This window comes from Leptosomus discolor, chromosome 7, assembly GCF_034619465.1.
Source record: "Leptosomus discolor isolate bLepDis1 chromosome 7, bLepDis1.hap2, whole genome shotgun sequence".
Classification (NCBI taxonomy): domain Eukaryota; kingdom Metazoa; phylum Chordata; class Aves; order Leptosomiformes; family Leptosomidae; genus Leptosomus; species Leptosomus discolor.
In genome coordinates, this window is record NC_141397.1 from 28909475 (window position 1) to 28928385 (window position 18911).

At 38.5% G+C, this 18911-nt stretch overlaps 1 protein-coding gene across 1 annotated transcript; it reads right to left on the bottom strand.

The window, feature by feature from the left end:
• Positions 1-2319: 2319 nt before the first annotated feature.
• TARP (TCR gamma alternate reading frame protein) lies at positions 2320-18375 on the bottom strand. Its single transcript, XM_086467609.1, has 6 exons — positions 18333-18375; positions 17894-18213; positions 13097-13130; positions 4843-5136; positions 3335-3406; positions 2320-2606 (listed from the first exon to the last, which is right to left on the bottom strand). Exons 1-6 carry the CDS (start codon positions 18373-18375, stop codon positions 2473-2475), a joined length of 897 nt encoding a protein of 298 aa, XP_086323735.1. The 3' UTR covers positions 2320-2472.
• Between the last annotated feature and the right edge of the window lie 536 nt (positions 18376-18911).

Consider the following 18911-nt stretch of genomic DNA (forward strand, 5'->3'; position numbering starts at 1 on the left):
TCACTGAAAAGCAGTTGTGGTAAGACATGTACTTGAGAAGACATGGCTTTCAAGTGTTATAAAAGTCCTGACAACAGAAGTTTACGCTTAATATACAGCATCTAACTCTAGTGTGCGCTCATGATAAATAAGACTGCAAGTCCTGCAGACATCCTGCAGTGCCCGTGTTTTTGTGGTAGCCATAGCCCCTAAATGTACGTATCAGAAGCGTGCAGTTAGACCAACATGTGTAGTGAACTGTGAGTTTCACTGTGTTATTTACATGTAACTTAGGCATGCGGTTTTTATCACTTTGTATTTCCATTAGAAGGAAATGGTTTAGAAGTATACTGTGGTAAAAGGCAGGACGGCTGTGGTCTAACTGTCCTCAGCTTATCGCCCATTCTCATCACAGCCCACCTCCTCTGAACCAGTTGTGACTGGTTCAGTTTACAGGGTTTTTCCACTAAATAACCAAACCTTCCTGCAAACAAACGACCCAGCACCCAGAAGGTTTAAAAATCCACCTGTCCTCTTATTAAGGTTAAATATGTAAAAGTTAAAAACTTGATATGAGCAGTATGTGTCTGTATAAATAACTTCAGGGACAAGTGAGCTGTTGCAGATGTAAAACCTGCAACCATGTACTGCAGAAACCCCGGAAACTGTGAGGTGATAGCTATGCTTTAGGGTGGCATGCAGCCAGGGTTTTTTTGTACAAAAAGCTTAAAAAGCTGTGTTTTCTCTCTCTTTTCCTGTGCTGCAGCGACAGCATCTTTCAGTTTTCTGTATGAGACACGACAAGTGGATTTGGGGATCATTTTAGTGAAAGAGATCTTCATTCATTATGCACTCAAGCATTTCTCTAGGAGGCATAAAGGTAGGGGAGACCAGGATAGTAATACCAATGATGCTACTGAAATCTACAGTAACTGCATTCCAAAAATACCTGTGTAGCTATTTTATTTCACTTCAATTGGAACCGAGCCTTAACAAATAGTAACATGAAATATCAGCTGTTTCTCAGAGAGAGTTTGACTAAAGACTAGCCATCACATCTTTCTTCTCATTGAAGAGTAACATGGCATTGAAGGCAGTAGTTAGTTGCATTGGCTTCAATATGCGGATTGTAAAATAGCTTGTAAGATATGCTGTTAGTAAAATAGCTGTGGTTGTTAGAACTGAGCCTGACTTATGTTCTCCTTCCCCTGTAATGGCATGAGCCCTAGAAGGCAGTCCTGTTGTAACAGCACTGTGTTTGCCCCTGGCTTGGCTTAGCTCTTCAACAGAAAACATACAACGAGCTAGCTTTTATTGTTCTGTGTAGAAGTATTCCGGTTTAATATACTGAAAAGCAGAAAGCTGATGGTTTTAAGGATCTTCGAGTTCCTGAGGAATTTATATGAACAGAGAAATGAATCGGGTTTTCTAGCCATCGTGGTACATGCTATGGAAGTGCTGGGAAACAAACACGGGCCTCACAAATGCACCTGGAGGAAAGCTTTTATTGCCATCTACATCTTTACAGACACAGTGAGTGTAAATGCTACAGGCATTTACCTCCAAACTCATGGTAGTGTTTTGCCCCAAACTGAGCAAATGCTTTACCCCAATAGGTCTACATCTCATTTTTCCACAGAAATCTGAAAGGAACTGATTTGCAGAACTTGGAGATGAAGACTTCAAAGTCCAACATCTGAGAATTTTTTCTCTATTGTGAAAACACATCATCAAAGCTTCAGTTAAGATTTTGCTCAACTTAAAAAGGTATCTCTAAACAAGGTGATGTTTGTGATTATTACAATTGTTTTCTTTCTTTAAAAATACAATGTGCAGGTTGTCAGTCTGTGTTACAGTGCTGGTGTGGGGCCTGGTATATTTCTTCCATTTCTGTACATGTGCACCTTAGAATTTCTTTTATGCTTGTCTACCTGCTTCATTCAAAAATATTATGTTCACTTTTTAAAATTGTGTTTAATTGACTCTTAAAGCACACATCACTTCAGAATATTTAAGTCCTGATCTCTTTGATTAAGTTCTGATTTGCAATAAATCACTGAAAGTAAAATTGAATGAATGCCTGTGAATTTACAGTACGGGAATGCTCCTAGTTAAGCGTTAACTGCAATGACAAAACACATCTGGGCTTTATGTGTCAAAAGCCGTGTTACACCTCTAACCTTCTGCATGCATAACTACTTTTGACATGAGTACCTTTCTCATTTTGCAATATGGATTTTGGATTAAAATCCAACGTATGCAACCTTACTCCTATTGCCCACCTCAGTTCAATACTCAGAAAAATTAGGAAAACCAAACTGATATGAAAACACTAGCATTAAAGCAAAACAAGCCCTATGCACTAATGCCAAAAATAATTTTTAGATTTTTTTTGGTTGCTACATCTAACACTGGGAGCAGCCGTGTCTATATGGGTAAGTATATAGCAAAGCAAATTGAAGATGATTTTGTAAGCCTTTCCTAAACCAGCATTTATGCTTTCTTTCGTTGCTGCTTGATTGGAGCCCACGTTCTGTAGATGAAGAAGACTACGATGATATAGTACATGGAGCTCTTCAGAAGAAGGACGATGTACACTAAATATGCTGTCCTGTGCATTAAGTGATCTGTAACAAACATAAGCCAGAAAAGCCTTCTTTAATCTCAGTATTGTACAACCTCCTTAAAGACAAGTGGAACTGGGACTGTGTAGCCTGTTTACTGCTGCAATTACATTGATTCTCATGGACAATGCACAAACACATACAATATCTGACTGTCCTTTCAGTGGGTTTGCACTGCTGACAAGTTCTAGACCAAGCGGGTTTCTTAGTGCTAGAATGCCTCTCAATGCCGCTGGGCTATTATTCCCTGCAAAGGCAGGAACATAATTCTGCTGCTTCCAGCACTGATTACCAGTAGCACCATGATTGCTTGAATCCTTTTGTGATAGATTTTTTGAACATAAGTGCTCATGATTCTTCCTAAATCCCCATTCAAGCTAAAAGAAAATTTTTTGTCTGAAATGCTGGGCAATTGCTAAACTACTTCAGGTATTTATACAAGTGGCACTAACGTGGGCTAATAATCTAGTAGCCCAAACAGTATTTGTAGCATCCTATTAAAGCTCCCGATAAAGCTACTTGATAAAGTAGGAGAGCCCCTTCTTGTAATCCACAACGGAAGTTTATTCAAAGTAGCACTGAAGCGTTTTTAAGTTACAGACCCCAGACTTAAAAGGTTTCCCGTACGGTATTTAGAAAGATAATTTTCGTGATGTTCTGAGCATATGTAGCTATATCTAACTTCTGCATGACATGCATTGCTTTCCCAAATTTTAATACATTTTAGTTACCTCTGTTAAAAACTGCGCTGTTTCCAGGATATGTGCTGCAGTCCTCTTCCTGGGGAGCAGTAGCTGTAGAATCTAATGGAAAGAGAGTTTAAATGCCCCGATTAGGCTTTTCTATAACAAACATGAATTGAGAAATAGGGGGAAAAAAAAGAGGTAATACAGCAACAGTGAAATGGGAAGCTAGTGTTAAAAAAAAACCCAAACCCAATAAAAAAAGATGTTTAAGATCTGTCTGCAGAGCAGATGTTCATGAGTAGGATTCATTTGCAGAGAGAATTTAAAGCGGGAAAATGCTCCTAGAGAACTGACTGCGTATTTGTTGCCATAAGTGGGAAGTTTGCCCTTTCAGGAATATGTCCTTTAGGCAGTTCTTTGGCAGAGTCTCTTTTTTTTGGAACTGCAGTAAATTTGGCCACCTGTAGCTGGTTGCTTTCACAACGTACTGTTATTAGAAATGCAGAATAATTGACATCATAATAAACCTCAATTAGTCTGTTACTTAATGGTTGCTCAACACTAAAGAATAATCTTGAGGAAAGTATGGTCTGAGGTCCCCCTATTGGGAATTTGCTATTTTGGTGGTGGTTGTTCTCTAAAATAAACCCTTTTGGTGGTTTAGGCAGCAAAGTCATGTTTGTTCTTGATTATGGTGTTTGTATGCATTGATATATGGGCTTAAAGACATCCCTATTACATCCCTAAATACGTCCTCCATCTACATAAACTTAAAGCATATTTATATCAGAATGTATTTTGAAGGTTGAAATGTAATGGTTATTTATGGCCATGCTCTCACTCATTGGAGTTAATCAATTTATAGTAAATTGAACAGAGGTAGGTACTGAGAAAAGATTAATCTAAACCAATATAGCCAGGTCTTCTTAAAGATATTGCCATGATTTAAACAATACGCATTGATTATAGAATACTTTTTTCTTTAAAATTGCACTGTCTTTCTGATTTTGCTTTGCATAATCAACCTTTACACAATTAAATGAGAAACCTTATTTTCATACATTATTATTATCTCACTATTACTGGACTATGAGTAAATAATATATTTAAACTTTACATCCCAGCAACCTTGTTTTTAACTCCCTAGTTTTTTATATGACTATATGTCCAGGGGTGTCAGAGTGACTTACACCTGTAAGTCATGGGTAACAGAGAGGTAACAATCTTTTCAGAAACTGCTGTAGTCTGGAAGATAACCAACACGTCTCAGTGCAGACCTTTTTGAGCTATGCTAGTTTACACCTGATGAAGTTCAAGAACTGCTCTTTTCCTGTAATGATGGACTGTTCACTTGGGGAGCATAGCACAGGCTGCGTTGCTTTTCCTGGGAGAATTGTGGTAGTTTCTCTGGATGTATATTTAAACTATTGTGCCAAGGAGCACAGATGCTTTCAGAAACAGTAACAGAAAGAATTATTTCTGTAGTTTATTGCAAAGAAAAAGTGATGTCTATAATAATACGTAGAATGGAATTTTTAGCATGTAGTATATACCTCGTGTCGGCAGTGAGTGCTGTTGGCTTTCATGCTCATATTTGCAGTAATAGTTCTTGTCTTTGTTCTCTGCTGGCACAGTTAACCAGCTGCTGATTGAGTATGCTTCTTCTTTTGGGGACTTCCAGGGCCCTCCTTTTACTACATTGTCTGTTACCTCCTTTTGGTCTCCATCGGTCCATGTCACCCGAATAACTTCTGGGTAGAATTTCTCAATAAGGCAAACATATGTTATCTGATTATGTTGTGTCTTCTGCAGGATTTCAGAGTTTGTTGGTGCAGAATTTCCTTTACCTGGATTGGTTATTGGAGGAAAAAAATTAACAAAATAGAGAGCTGGAAGATCAATGGTGTACAGCAAATAAATACACAGTCACAAAATACAAATTCTGAAAAGCAACAACCTAAATGTCTTATTAACAAATGTTTTATCTCTTTAATTTGTTATGAAATACTTAGGATAGGAATAGCAATGTCTCATGTATGAAAGAAATTTTAGGTAATAGGATGGATGAAGTACAGCTGTTTCCATCCTTGAGTTAAAAACAAGTTTTTGGCGAGCTCAACAAACCTGGCATTCAAACACACTTGATATTAAGTATTGCTTCAATGGACCCAAATGGCAAATTTTAATTTTTAGTCAAAACCAGTTACAATACTACTTAGAACAATTTGGAACAGAAAATATGACTTTTAACCTTAATTTTAAATATGTTCTTTTGTAGAGAACTAAAATGAATAGAGGCTTTTATGAGTATGGTACAGAAAATCAATTCAAATATTCTAAATTAATTTTTAGGCTCAATTCAAATATTCTAAACTAATTTTTATTTAGACAATATAGAGTCTTCCAGAGTCTGTGGAATGTTTGATCTAAGCTTTGATACTGTGCCATTTGTACGGAGAAACATTATTTAAGCCCTAAATTGTTTAGTGAACACTAACATCTAGACTGCTTCATTCATGTTGCTTGTCAAGCAGCACATCCGATAGAGGAAGACTACAGTAGACTAGGTCTAGTCTTTAATACTCTAATACTAGAGTAGATTTTAAAGTGTCTCACAAAAGATTTCTTGAGTATTTTATTAGAAAAATAAATTAAAGTCTGATAATTTAAAACCTTAGAAACTTACTCAAAAATGTTTGAAAAATTATTTTTGAGAAACTTAAGAAACTGCAATATTGTTGAAGACATTAATATTCTCCCTTAAAACTGAGGTAGAAAACTTCAGGCGACTACATGACAGCCTATATCCTACAGCCTCCTAAGCAGTACTGCTGTCAGAAAGTGTATTTGCTGGCACGAGTCTTTGACAATTATTAAATAATAATAATAGTTCCTGAAAGTGCATTGTTCGTTTATTTGACAAGCGGAATTGAATGTTGCTTTATAATGTTTATGCAAAAACAACTACATGAAAACTTTGTCTACAGAACATTAAAGGTAGATCACCTACCTTTCAAATCTTTGCAGTTTTATGTCCCCACTATAAGTGGGGGACATAATATATGAACATCTGCTATATTGAATTAATTTTTTAAAAGCTGATATTAATTTTGTGATTTTTTGGGAGGAAAAAAGGCAAGAAAAATTTATTGTGTCCATTTTTTGAAGACGTTCTTCATATTTGCCAGGTGAAGATCTTGATAAAGACAGGAAAATGGAATCACAAAATGCTTTGGCCCCCAAAGGTTGGCCATGCTGTTCCTTTAATACTAGATTTGTTTAAATGTTTTAATTAGCACATATGAAAATGAAAACCCAAAACTAAACTAAAGCAGAGAACATGCTATATCTAGATAACATTTCTATATCCACATAACATATCTATCCATACCAGGGTTGTGGTAGGTGATGCGCTTTGTGAGTCATGCTCAGTATGAGCATACGTGAATATATTTTAAATGAAAAGTGAGCTGTTTCCACAAGCTAACTGTAGGTAATCTCCATTTCATTTGCCTCTCTGGATTAAACCTTATGTTATTAGGAGGAGTCCAAGTCATCCAGATGCTGTGCACACAGAGAATGTGTTTTGATATTATAAAAGTAGATAGTAAATTTAAGAGTCTGTTTTAGTTAAACGTGAAATTCTGCAGCGTGTCCATAGGCTGTGCTCATGGGCAATCCATTTTTGTCTGTGCTTAACTGCAAGTGAAGACTAGGTACTGTTTTAAAAATTAACTTTTGTTATCTAGAAGGTACGGCTTAAGACTCTTTTCTTTAAGGCAGCAAAGAGATTTTAGGTGTTCATCTCCTTACACCACTCTTTCTCTTTAGATTCCAATGTAAATCTCTGCCACTGAATTTGAGCCGCTAGATGCAGAGGGTTTAAAGTGTGGTCTGGTGAGCGGTGCAGTTTTCATGCATTGTGAGAGAACACGTTAATCTAAACATGTATTTTTGTCAAAAAGCTTCCACCTTGCTTTAAATGATCTGGCTATTCTAGAGCAACCTTCTACATTGCATCCCCCCTAAAACAACTTAGTGATTCTATGAAGTATTTAATACTCTGTCTTTGAAAACAAAGATGACCAAAGAATAAGGCTATCTACCTTCAAAAAGATAACTCTTATATTACGAATTTCCTTCATTTTGGTGATTTGTCATTGAAGTGAAGATGTGGACAGAAACAAAATTTCTAACAATTTAATGGTTCTTTAACATTAATTTAGGGGTTAATTTTGCCTTCTTTATGCATCAGTCCTCCCAGAGATGCAAGATAAAACTCATTTCTAAAATTATTTATTTGTTCCAGAGTCGTATATGATCAGAAGACCATGAGGTAGTTCCTGTCCCAGTAACATTGCACTCTGCAAAGCCTCATGACTATTTTAAATGTTTTCAAAGATTTTGAAGGCTTAGTTCGTTACCCTGACTGATTTCAGTAGGCTAAAATTTAATTGTCTAGTTTGATCTTATTCTCTTGGATTATCAAATCTAGATAGAGAGACAGAGAGAGGTGCTTCCAACTGCTAGTTCATCCTGCCGATTTTAGAGACTTCTATTAGATGGAATAATTTCCACCTCTGGAATTGCTAGTCTTTCCATGTAACATGAAAAGACCCTAGGTGCTAGTTAAATGAAGCACCTAAGTTATATCACAATACTGAGAAAACATATTGCTTGAATAACTGCAAGTGTGTGCATGCGTGGGGGAGTCTCATGTACACGCAGAGGTAAGTGGATGACAGGAAAACTGAACAAATCAAGTTTTGCATAAGAATGAAAAATTGTAGAACTGGCTGTAGATTTTGATATATTTTCAGACTGATCTATACACTTGCTGAAGTCAACAAGACAGGTTACACTGGCATTTCTGGGCAAAAGATCTGATCCTTTCTGAAGAATTTTTAAGTCATGAACTTCTGTTCCGCTGTCTTTTTTGTTTTAGTTAAACTTTCAACAAATTTTGCTGTTTACTTTGTTAAACAGTTTTCTAAGGCCAGTTTAAAAAAGTACATAGGTCTTTCTCTCTAAAACAATATATAAGCATGTACAGATATTTCTAAAGCTAAAATCTCTTTTCTCTCTTTTAATAATGCAGTGAGCCTGCAAAACATTGTGCAAATAAAATTCTGGAGTTAGTCTCGTAACCAGTGAGCTATTAATGAATTTGGGTTCAAAATATATGTTTTTATAGATTAACTGTAAAAAGTTTTTTTAATGAAACTCCTCTACAGTTTCTTTATGAGTATGTATAAATAAGATTTATAAATAAGGTCAATGTGTTCTTAAGCTGAAATTTTAATTCTCATTACTTGGATGATCCCACAAAATAATTTTGTTTGATACACAAAGCTCCTCAGTCCCCCTTGAAGCCAGTGGGAGCTGAGAGTACTCAGCACACTCGGCTCATAAACAGTGTTCTTGTCCTGCTTGCTAGCAACTTCAGGTATTATCATTGATAATAATATAGTATAGTCCTGTGAGCCTCCTCAGATACCTTAAAGAGCTGTCAACCTTCACTTGAAAGCTTTCCCATTACAAAACTTAAAAAAATAAGTCTTTGAAAACACTTACTGGAGACAATGAGTTTTGTGCCAGAAACAAATATCTTTTCAATCCCCACTGGTACATTCCCTTACAGAAATTGCTTGGGATGTTTTGGCCCAACAAGGACCAGATTTAACAACCATTGTATGAACAATAAGAGTATTCATTTGGCTATGTGCATATAGAAATTTTGAATTCAATCCCAGCTAATACTGCTATTCCCGAAGAGCCTTTAGTGACATGTACTTTAAATTCAGTTTCAAGCTAATCTTTGCCATCACTTCTTTAAAAAAATATGAAAAAAACCAAAACTGCTGTTGTCTGTGGCATTGATTGAGTTACCATATTTCCTCTAGGATTTTTTCCCTAGGAAAAAAAAAAAAAAATTCTGCAATGGTGAGTGTTTTTGACCACATGATTTAAGAATACACATGTGCTAGATCATTGCTTAACAGAATTAATGAAAGGCAGTCCTGCACAGTCACAACTCCTCTCAAGCCTAGTGGACGGGCATTTACTTGTCTTGGGCCTAATCCTCTCCATGTTGATGTTACTGTAATCTGCTTAAATGGATGTGGAATTGTGACCGTTCACGCTCAAATGCTGCAGTACTTGCCTATGCAGTGCTATTGCAGGTAGTCAGTACCAAAAGGAAACACCACATGTGCATCTGTGTACCTATAGAGAAGCACCAACTTCCATCGTTCCTGTGCATGTCCTTCCCCAGGGCCTTCTGACTTCTTCCCAGAGAAAACCATGTGCACCTCACATGCGATCCTGCCAACGCTGAAACCAAAGGCAACATTTCCAAAGTTCCAGGATTTTGTGCCCTCACATTTTAATATTTTGATTATTTATTGTCTGCCTGCAGCTAAGCGGTGCTGTGGTGTATCCAAGAGAGCTCAGTTTCTCTTGGTTGGAATAAACCAGCTTTGTTAGGACAAATCCCTGGGGAAAGACCTTCCCCTTGACTAAAGAGTGAAATACAGATCTTCAAGCCATGGTTTACGGGATCTGTTGGCACTCACCATGTTTTCCTGTATAGCACCTCTATTCCCCCTGCTCTGAAGCCAAGGGGTGATCTACAGCAATGTTTCTGAGTTACCCTGACCCTGCTGCTCTGGGCAGTAAGCTTTGCACAAGGGAATGACCCGAGGCAGCCGTAAGTATCCAAAAGAAGTTTATGTGGAGTCCTATAGTTTACCCTGACCTCTCTTATACAAGCATTTGGGTGCTAAAGAAATGAATTCTGCTATTGCAAAGTCCACATCACTTTTTTGTATTACACTTTTAAATCTCTATTTTAACCTGTATTATAGTTTTAAAATAGCATATCACACTCCCTCTCCTCTAGATTTTGGATAATCAAAATAAGGCATATTTTTTTAGGTACTAAAAAACTTACCAGAAACAATAAGCTTCGTGCCAGTTCCGAAGACTTTGTAATATTCACTGTGTACAAGTGCTTTGCTAGTCTCAATGTTTTTAAAACCTCATTTTGTGTCCCAGCCTAACCTCATTTTCTTATTAGAAATGCACCTGATTGTTTTGACACTCTGGTTTTTATAACTAAAACTTTCCTTACAAAATGGCATGTAGATGAACCTGGGTTTGCTCATACAACAAATTTCACTTATGGTAGTCTTTCAGGTTTAAGTAACTAAGCTTGAATGTACACAAAAAATTATTTGGAATACTGATGAAACAGAGGACGGAACCCTAATTTAACAGAGGGCCTTCAATATCGCAGAAATATTTAGGCAGATCCTGTGCACCTGAGATTTGTGATTTTTTAGACTGAGACTCCTTCAGCAGCCCCTGAGGTTTCTATGAAAAACATGAGGAAACCGTAAAGGTTATCACCTTGACAACATGGCAAATGCATTTTTATATATGTGCATGTACATCTGTATGTTAATATATATCCTACAAAGAACCTAGTGCTGTATGCTATCACCAGTTCAATCTTTTTGGGTCATGGCTTTAGAGTTACAGAGACTGTTATGAACAGGGGAATGTTCACACTGAAACCTGTTTGTGAACTTTGCCTTAAAATGATCAGATACTGTATTCATCTTCATGCCCATGAAATCCTTGATATCTTAAAGCTGTTAGCAAATGTTCCTATTAATATTAATCATGCTAAGAGGCTTTCACTCTGCAGATTTCGAGGGGCCACATCTTCCCTTATTTATGTCTTACAGCTCCATCCTTCTATCCTAACACTCATTTGAACTTTTAAGTCTAATGGGTTTTGGTTCAGGCTTTGTGTTTTTCCCTGTTAAAAAAAAATACTAATGCAAACTAATGCATACGTTAATCTTCACCATTTTTATTTAAAAAGGCAGAGTCAGTTTAATCCAGCTTCAGGTAATGTATAAATAAATTTAATTATATGCTATCTTTAGGCAACATATATTTTATAATATATAATTACAAAAAATAATTGTAGCTTTTTGAACTCTGAACTTCAATGTATTAAGTGAAAACAAGATAGATACTTCAGTAATATTTAGGTGAGAACATTTAAATATTGCTGCCATAATTTCTACTGTGAAATTATTTCCTAGAAATGTTAGTAAATTGTTCTTTTTATCACTTCAAAATAAATTTGCAATATACTTGTGAATTGCCAGGGAGACACAGCTACATCTGTAGCAGAAGTGATGGCAAAGGGAAACCAGCCCCACCTGGCTGAGCAAGCCACTCTGCTTCTGCGCTGAAGGAAAAAAACCTGGATTTGGAGAGGCTGGTTCAGTCTTTGGTTCAGTCTTGGCTTCCCTGTTGCAACCTTGTGAGTGCCTAAATTCCCTGGAGACACACTTGCAGAAGATTCCTGCATTGCCAGTGTGTGTTGGATTAATATTCCTGTTCTGCTGTAAGCTTCTAAAAACTCATGTATTCCACCAAATGCAAATACCAAACCAGTCTCTCAAATCCCAACCCTTCTGTTACCTGCATCAGTGTAAGTCTCCAGCAACTTTATTTTGGTCGGAACTAATTAAAAGAGACCAGCAAGAACAAAATCAAGTTCATTACAAGTTGATGGGAGTTTGCCTCTTTATATATTTGAGTCTTTTAGTATAGATCTGAGAAAAGATTCTGCTCAAGCTCAAACCCTGATGATTCACTTGAATTAAGGTCACTTATCCTAAGTCCTGCTTTTCTCCATTTCTTTCCATTAGGAGTGACTTACTGAGCTAATGTTGGGTAGTTACCTCTGAAAGGACAAGCTGTGATGAAGTGCCTGGTCTTAATCATGAGGTGACTACAGCCCTCTTACTCTACTAATTGGTCAGAAGCTTTGGCCACATGAAGACAAAATCCTACAGAATTAGAGGGATGCCTGAAAATAACTTATTTTAAACATTATGTACTAAAAGTATTGCAACTACTTGGTTGACAAGGTAAGGATTTTCACTTAAAAACAACACACTTATCCTGACACAGATATTTCTATTGAATTATAGTCATGATTTACTTCGTCTTTCTCACATAAATCATTAAAAACAACCTTTGCTCGATATGCTAATATAAGTTTATGTATTTAACCAGGCTTAAATATTTGGTAGCCTTGTGTTTGTGTAGTTGTTTACTCCAGGATTATGGCATTCAAAGCACATTTAATCAGAAAAAGATTATTGTCCTCCACTTTCCATTAAAATAACTGTCTCTGCAGGGAAGGCAAAAAAATGGATCACTTCTTCATTCTTCATATACATGTTATCAAGCAATAAGAAGGGCATTTGGAGGTACTAATTTCTTTCTACTGCCAAAGTACTGTGTACATGACAAAAATAGGTACAGACAAGTTATTTCACTTTTACTAGCCTAATTAAAAAAGGATTTTGGCAATGGCCATTGCATATGGCTCTTTCTATCTGTGTTGGGAAGAGGTTTTCTTTTTTTGTGCTTCATTCACAGCTGCTTGATCTTGAGTCCCTGCATATTCCTTCAGTACAGCTGGAGGAAAGAATGACGGTACTGGAAACAACTACGGGCCATTTTCCACCACGTTTCCAAGAAGGAGTGCCTCAAAATAGCTCCTTTTCAGAAATGTTTGTGATCCTAAACCACTGCATTACAAATACAGCAAGGCTGTGTGTAGGAATGATAAGCTAGGGAAGGGAAACCTGCACAAGGATGGTGTTGACTGAGGCTCTGAGAGGGCTAAGCCCCCTCTGGGACACTATAACCTCATCTATATGGACCACCCCAAGCTCCTATAGCTTACTGTATGGAAAATAGCATGTAACTTACCTGACACGATGAGTTTTGTACCGGAGCCAAACACCTTCCCGTAATAACCAGTCACAGTGCATAAAGGCTTTGCAATAACTGTGCAGCTCTGTTATCTTTGTGTGGGTAAACAGTATTTAAAGAAAATCAGATTTGCTATATAATAAGTTTTTAGACCCTAGAAAGAAAAAAAGGAGCACTTGCCTAAACTAAACTAAAAAAAAAAAAAAAAAGTATGGAGGTTTTTGAGGGCATGTGTGTTGTTAAACAGACACAGGATTCAACTCAACTAATTTTAGTCTTCTGAAAGTTTAGACAGACAGTGCAGATTGAGCACCTTGGCTCTGTCTCTTCTTTCTGAAGAAAGGCAGCACCAGCAGAGGATCTACTTGATCAGATATTGACCAAGTAATTTGCTCCTTACACATCCCCATAAAACCAGACCTAGAACTGGTGATCATTATGCTGAGATCTGAGCAGGACATGACCCCCAACTAATATTTTTGTAGTCAGTAATGTGAAGCAAAACCCTGCATGGACTGGAATCGAACCTCCCGCTAACCAGTTAAGCCATTTTCAGATGGTCAAAAGTAGGCAAACTGGTTTCGTCTCAGATGCTTAGCTGAGCTGAATCACAGGCAAGCATCAAAACACCTGAAGTTTGCTTGGAGCAAAATAACTTTTATAAGTATGCTGAAACATTTTGAGTCTGTCATTCTTCCTTAATAATAGTAATAACTGATAATAAACGATTTCTGCAAAAGCTGAGAAGAGAGAGCAGCCTTTCAACAACATGTACCTTTAGATAGTTCTGGGTCTATCTCAGGTAACTCCTTTCATTTGGTACAGCTAGATATAGTCCTGAAGGAAAACGTTTTGCTTTTTGAAGAAATTGGGTAATCCAAAGGTTTGACACTTTTCTTTGAGAATGAATTAGAAATATCACAAAGGTTGAATGAGCATATTTAAAGACAAAACCATCTTTCAGTTCTCTGAATGCTATCTTTCCCATATTTAAACTAATCTTTAAAAAGAAAATAATGGGGGTAGTTACACATCTGCGCCGCAATAGCTGCTGTGGTTCCCCCATTTCATACATAAATACAAACCAGTTACGTTGTGTTCTGCATATGGAAATGTTGTTTAAGAGGAAAATCCTGCAAACCGTTCAGAAGGGTTAAAACTAGTGGAAGCTAAAATACTATCTGTATATCTAACTGTATTGAAAAGCGTTTCAGAAGTAGTTAAGTTTTACATTTTGTACTTACTTGAAACAATAAGCTTAGTTCCACTTCCAAATATTTTGACATCAGCATCCCACAGTCTGATAATGCTTAGCAATATCTCCTGCACTGCACTGTTCTTGCACAGGCTGTAGAAAAACTCTCGCTGATTTAGTGGTTGGTGGCAATAGCTGAATTTTCAACTTTGACTAGAGTGCCATTTTTAGAAATACTTTGATTTTTGTAGTGAGTAAAAAGTTCAGGTTTTTATACTCAGCATTTTCCGAGAAGAAAGCAGTGCCATGCTTATTTTATAACTATGTCCTAATCCTTTTAGCTCTGGGATTTCTCTAACAAAAATCTGTTCCTCTGGTCTGCTATGTTTTCTCTGAAGTAACCTCTTTTTGCTGTTTTAAGAAGAAATGTGGTTACATTAGAATTCCCAAAGGAAACTAAGTAGTTTATTAACTAGTTTATTACTAGTTATTTGTTGATTTAAATATACAGGTCAACATTATTTTTTTCCTAAGTGTTCTATCTTGCAAATTACTTATAGTGTGAAAGTACCTTAACTAAAGTTTCATCAAACTCATATTTCGAAGCCCATATTTTAAATGCAAAGTCCATATTCTAAACAAAACTTACTGACACCCCTAAATAAGTTCATGCCTTTTTGACAAGAGGTTACGCTGTCATCTTTTTTTGGCAAAAGCAGTTGCCCCTACACAGGCACAGTTTAATTGCAAATTTCAATAGAGAATGTTTTTGGTCAGAGGCATGGATAACATTTTAAATTTTTCTGTAACTCTCCTATGCTTTTTACGATTTGATTTAATGATAGTCACCTTGACAATATCATATTTTCTGAGAAACATACGGTAGGCGTTGCTACACGCTTTGTACTGGAAACAGCGTTTATCCTATTGATCACATAACTTCACCTCAATTAAGAATAATGCAAATGCAAAAGTAAACCAATTACTTTCAATAGGGACAGGAACCAGAAATCTGTTACATTCCAGGCAATTTTCCTTCCCAGTCAACTTAGACTGAACCACCTCTACCAATAAGAAACTTTTTGCATTTCTCATTTGCTGTTCTGAGAGTAACCTTTCAAGCAGTTCACTTTTCTTTCCCACAACACAAATGAATCCATACCAATGTTTAAGTTTTTACCTCTCCTCATTTTTCCATTCCCCCCATCCTTAATAAGCATTCAGTAACTGTTCTAGAGGTGACGGCTCTATTCATGAGGTCAACCCACTCAACTGGGGCACCACGCACAGTGCACAGACAAAACATGATTTATTAGGCAGAAATTCATTTTCCTACAGTCTTTCATTCTTAATTGACTGAGAACCTGAATGACTCTGTGAAAGTCTGATTAATAATAATGGTACTTACTAGAGACGATTAGTTTGGTTCCCGTGCCAAAGTATTTGATCCACGTCCTCCACACTACATTTTGGCTTTGCAATAAGCTGACGTGCTCTCTTGCTATGCCATTGCTGAAGAAAATCCCATTTTTTTCCTGATCAGCCCTGGGTGACTGATTGAAGGCCTGGTCCTGGGCTGCGGGGAGAATGTCAGGAGTCGCAGACTTGCACCTGGCTCTTCAGCTGCTGGCTAATGCCCCGTGGAGTACATCTCTTTCCTAAAGTATTGCAAATTTGTTAGGTAACTCCTCCGCTTAACTTAATGCCTAAGAATTAGGTGAAGGTTTCTCTTCAGTTTTAGGCACACAAATAGGTGTACAGGGTTGGGCATGTTACAAAACACGTACCTTTAGGTGATGATCCTGTTCTTCCACAAAGGGGTTCACCCCCTCTCCCCTGCAATTAAGTGACATCAGTTACTGATAACATGGAGTTCATTTTTAGTTGTCTTAATACGATTCAGCAGAGGGAAAGGAGGGAGAGCCAGCACCATAGGCATTGTGAATGTGCCCATGTGCCGCAGGTTGCGTTTTCTGCCCCTGGTACATGGTTATTGTCTGCCCATCTGGAATCACTCCAGGCTGTGCAACAGCAGCTCACTGGCAGCTTTTCATATACTAGCTGCTGGGAGAAGGAGGCTGTTCCTCTGTGCACAGGTTTCTCATAGAACAGCCCAAGATAACATCAGAGGAGTTGCTGCTGCTGTCAACAACAGGCTGCATGATTAGTTTGCCATTTAAAAGAAACCGAGGTTGAGTGTTGCTGGGATCTCGTGTGGCATACCAACTGCAAAACAACGTTAAGAAATTATGACTTGAGGGTAGAGGGAGGAACTAGACTGAGGGTAAAGGTCTTTGAACTGAAGTAGGTGTAACAAAAGCAATCATCTACTCAAAAGGCTCCGGGGCAGGAACACGGTAATCGCAACCATAAAGCGATGGCAGCAGTGTTGTAGACAGGAAACGGTGCTGGCCAGTGCTTTTCCTGCTGTGTCTTTAGGCACACAGCAAAGGAGGCCACCACCGTCTCAACTGCAGTTGCTGGGACTGTTGGCTTATGGCTGTGACAGCGAAAGCTGAGAGGTCTCATTAGAAGAAACAAATTGAACCACTGCATATTGCTGACAACTTATCTAACGCCCCTGTGTGATCTGGGCTTGCAAGTATGAAGAAGAAAAAAATGACCTGTAGCCATTTGGAGACGTAATGCGTGTTTGAGATTGTTCTGTCACTGTTTCATCCCATCAGACTAATATTCTTTAGTAAGTTACATTTCAATGAGCCAAGTGAGGAGAGCATTGGGGTACCACAGTAAAGGAAAATATTAAGGAGAGACTTGATGGTAGAGAAAAACCTCTGTGGATTAATTTCTCAGGCATGAGAGCCAGCATGCGCCTTGAAGCAATAGCTAGGATTAATGCATTGCTTAAATACGGAAAGTTGTTCTTAAACAAAGCAAGCTCTTTTCTTTGATACTAGCTTTGGTAACTCTGTCTTCAACTTTTTGGATATTTCAGATACATCACTACTATGATAAGCAGTAGTGAAACACGGGTATTGATAAACAAGAAGGAGGGGAAAGGGGCTGATACAGCCCCCAAAAATAGAGAACAAAAATTCCCACCTCCAGATCTCACGAGGAATAAATAGAAAATCTTCCTCCTCTGACAGCTACTAACTTTTAAGTGAAAATAACACTCCTTTTTCTTTGCTTAAAATTTTAGAAACCTACAGGCTGAAGTTCTGTATTTCAGTTTTCTTTGTCAGGCCAAAGGCTTTGAAGAGCTCCAGTTCGACGCACTGACCTTTTTCCAGGAACAGCAATATGGAAAAGTGTCCCTTTCCATTAAATAAATACTTGCAACCAGTTCACGGACACACTTGAGTGAAGAGGAAAAGAAGGTGGAATGCAGAGGATGGGTTAGGTGTTGGACTTTCACCATTCCCTTTGAACTTTGCACTTGCTCAGTCGAAATCTCTAGCTTTTGGCAGCTCATGCTTCCAAGACAGCAGTCAGCACCAAGCTTGTCCTGCTTCTCCAGAGCCTGTGCGTGAGGCCAGGCAGCTCATCCATTCCAAGGGAAGTGAGTGTGATCTTTCAAGTTGTTTGTGGTTGGGATGCTGAGGGAGTATTTATCTAGGTGATCTCTGAGTTTCTACCACCGTGATGTGCCAGTAGGCGCAGTAGTAGGTAGCAGTGTCATCTAGAATAACATTGTTTATTGTGAGAATATACAGTTTCTGGCTAGGAACTTTTTCAACAATGTACCTGTGTGCTTGGAAGCCATCCTCTACTACTTTTTGCTCTGCAAAAAATAGCATTCTCTCTGGAGCTTTATTCGCCTTCTGTTGATACCAGTGTATGACAATGCCATCAAAATCTTCAGAGACATCTTTAAAGTGACATTCCAGATGTACACTTCCTTTAGACTTGGTGACAGACCGAGGGATCTGAATGGGAATTTCTTGTGCAAATCCATCTAGGAAAGAGAAAAGGAGAAATTATGTCATTAGGTTGAATTCGGGGACCGAGGAAGGTGCCTGTTAGCACAGCCATGGGTGCCTGTGAGGAAAGGTAGGAAATTAATGCAGGACTTACAAGACCAAGCAGCTGCGGCCATGAGCGCTGCCAGCAGCAGCATGTTTGCTGGTCACGCTCTGCTGTCGTTGGGACTCAGAGGAGAAGGAAACCGTCCCTGGTGCAGAGTGAGCAATGCCATGTGGGTGGAGGAGGCAACTCCCCTGGGTGGCAGCTGGTGACACTGTGCTAGACGAAAGTGTCCCCTGAGCTCCTGCAGGGAGCAGGGGGGACAGGGGAGTGAGAGGGGGCAGGGGAGGGGAGGGGAGAGAAGGGAAGGGAAGAGGAAAGGAAGGGAAGGGAAGGGAAGGGAAGGGAAGGGAAGGGAAGGGAAGGGAAGGGAAGGGAAGGGAAGGGAAGGGAAGGGAAGGGAAGGGAAGGGAAGGGAAGGGAAGGGAAGGGAAGGGAAGGGAAGGGAAGGGAAGGGAAGGGAAGGGAAGGCCAAGGCAAGGCAAGGCAAGGCAAGGCAAGGCAAAGCTCTCCCCTGCATGGGGCTTTGCTCTGTGAACAGACCATGGACGGCTGTTGTGAAGCTTGGGAATTGTTGGTCCCCTGTGAGACATCCGGAGTGTGCTAGAGGCGGTGAAACCGGTGGAAATG

Coding starts and splice junctions, on each gene's coding strand:
- TARP (XM_086467609.1), bottom strand. CDS start 18,375: ATGCTGCTGCTGGCAGCGCTCATGGCCGCAGCTGCTTGGTCTT. Junction 18,214..18,332: donor GGCCGCAGCTGCTTGGTCTT/GTAAGTCCTGCA, acceptor TCTCTTTCCTAG/ATGGATTTGCACAAGAAATT. Junction 13,131..17,893: donor CCTACTGGCACATCACGGTG/GTAGAAACTCAG, acceptor TATTACGGGAAG/GTGTTTGGCTCCGGTACAAA.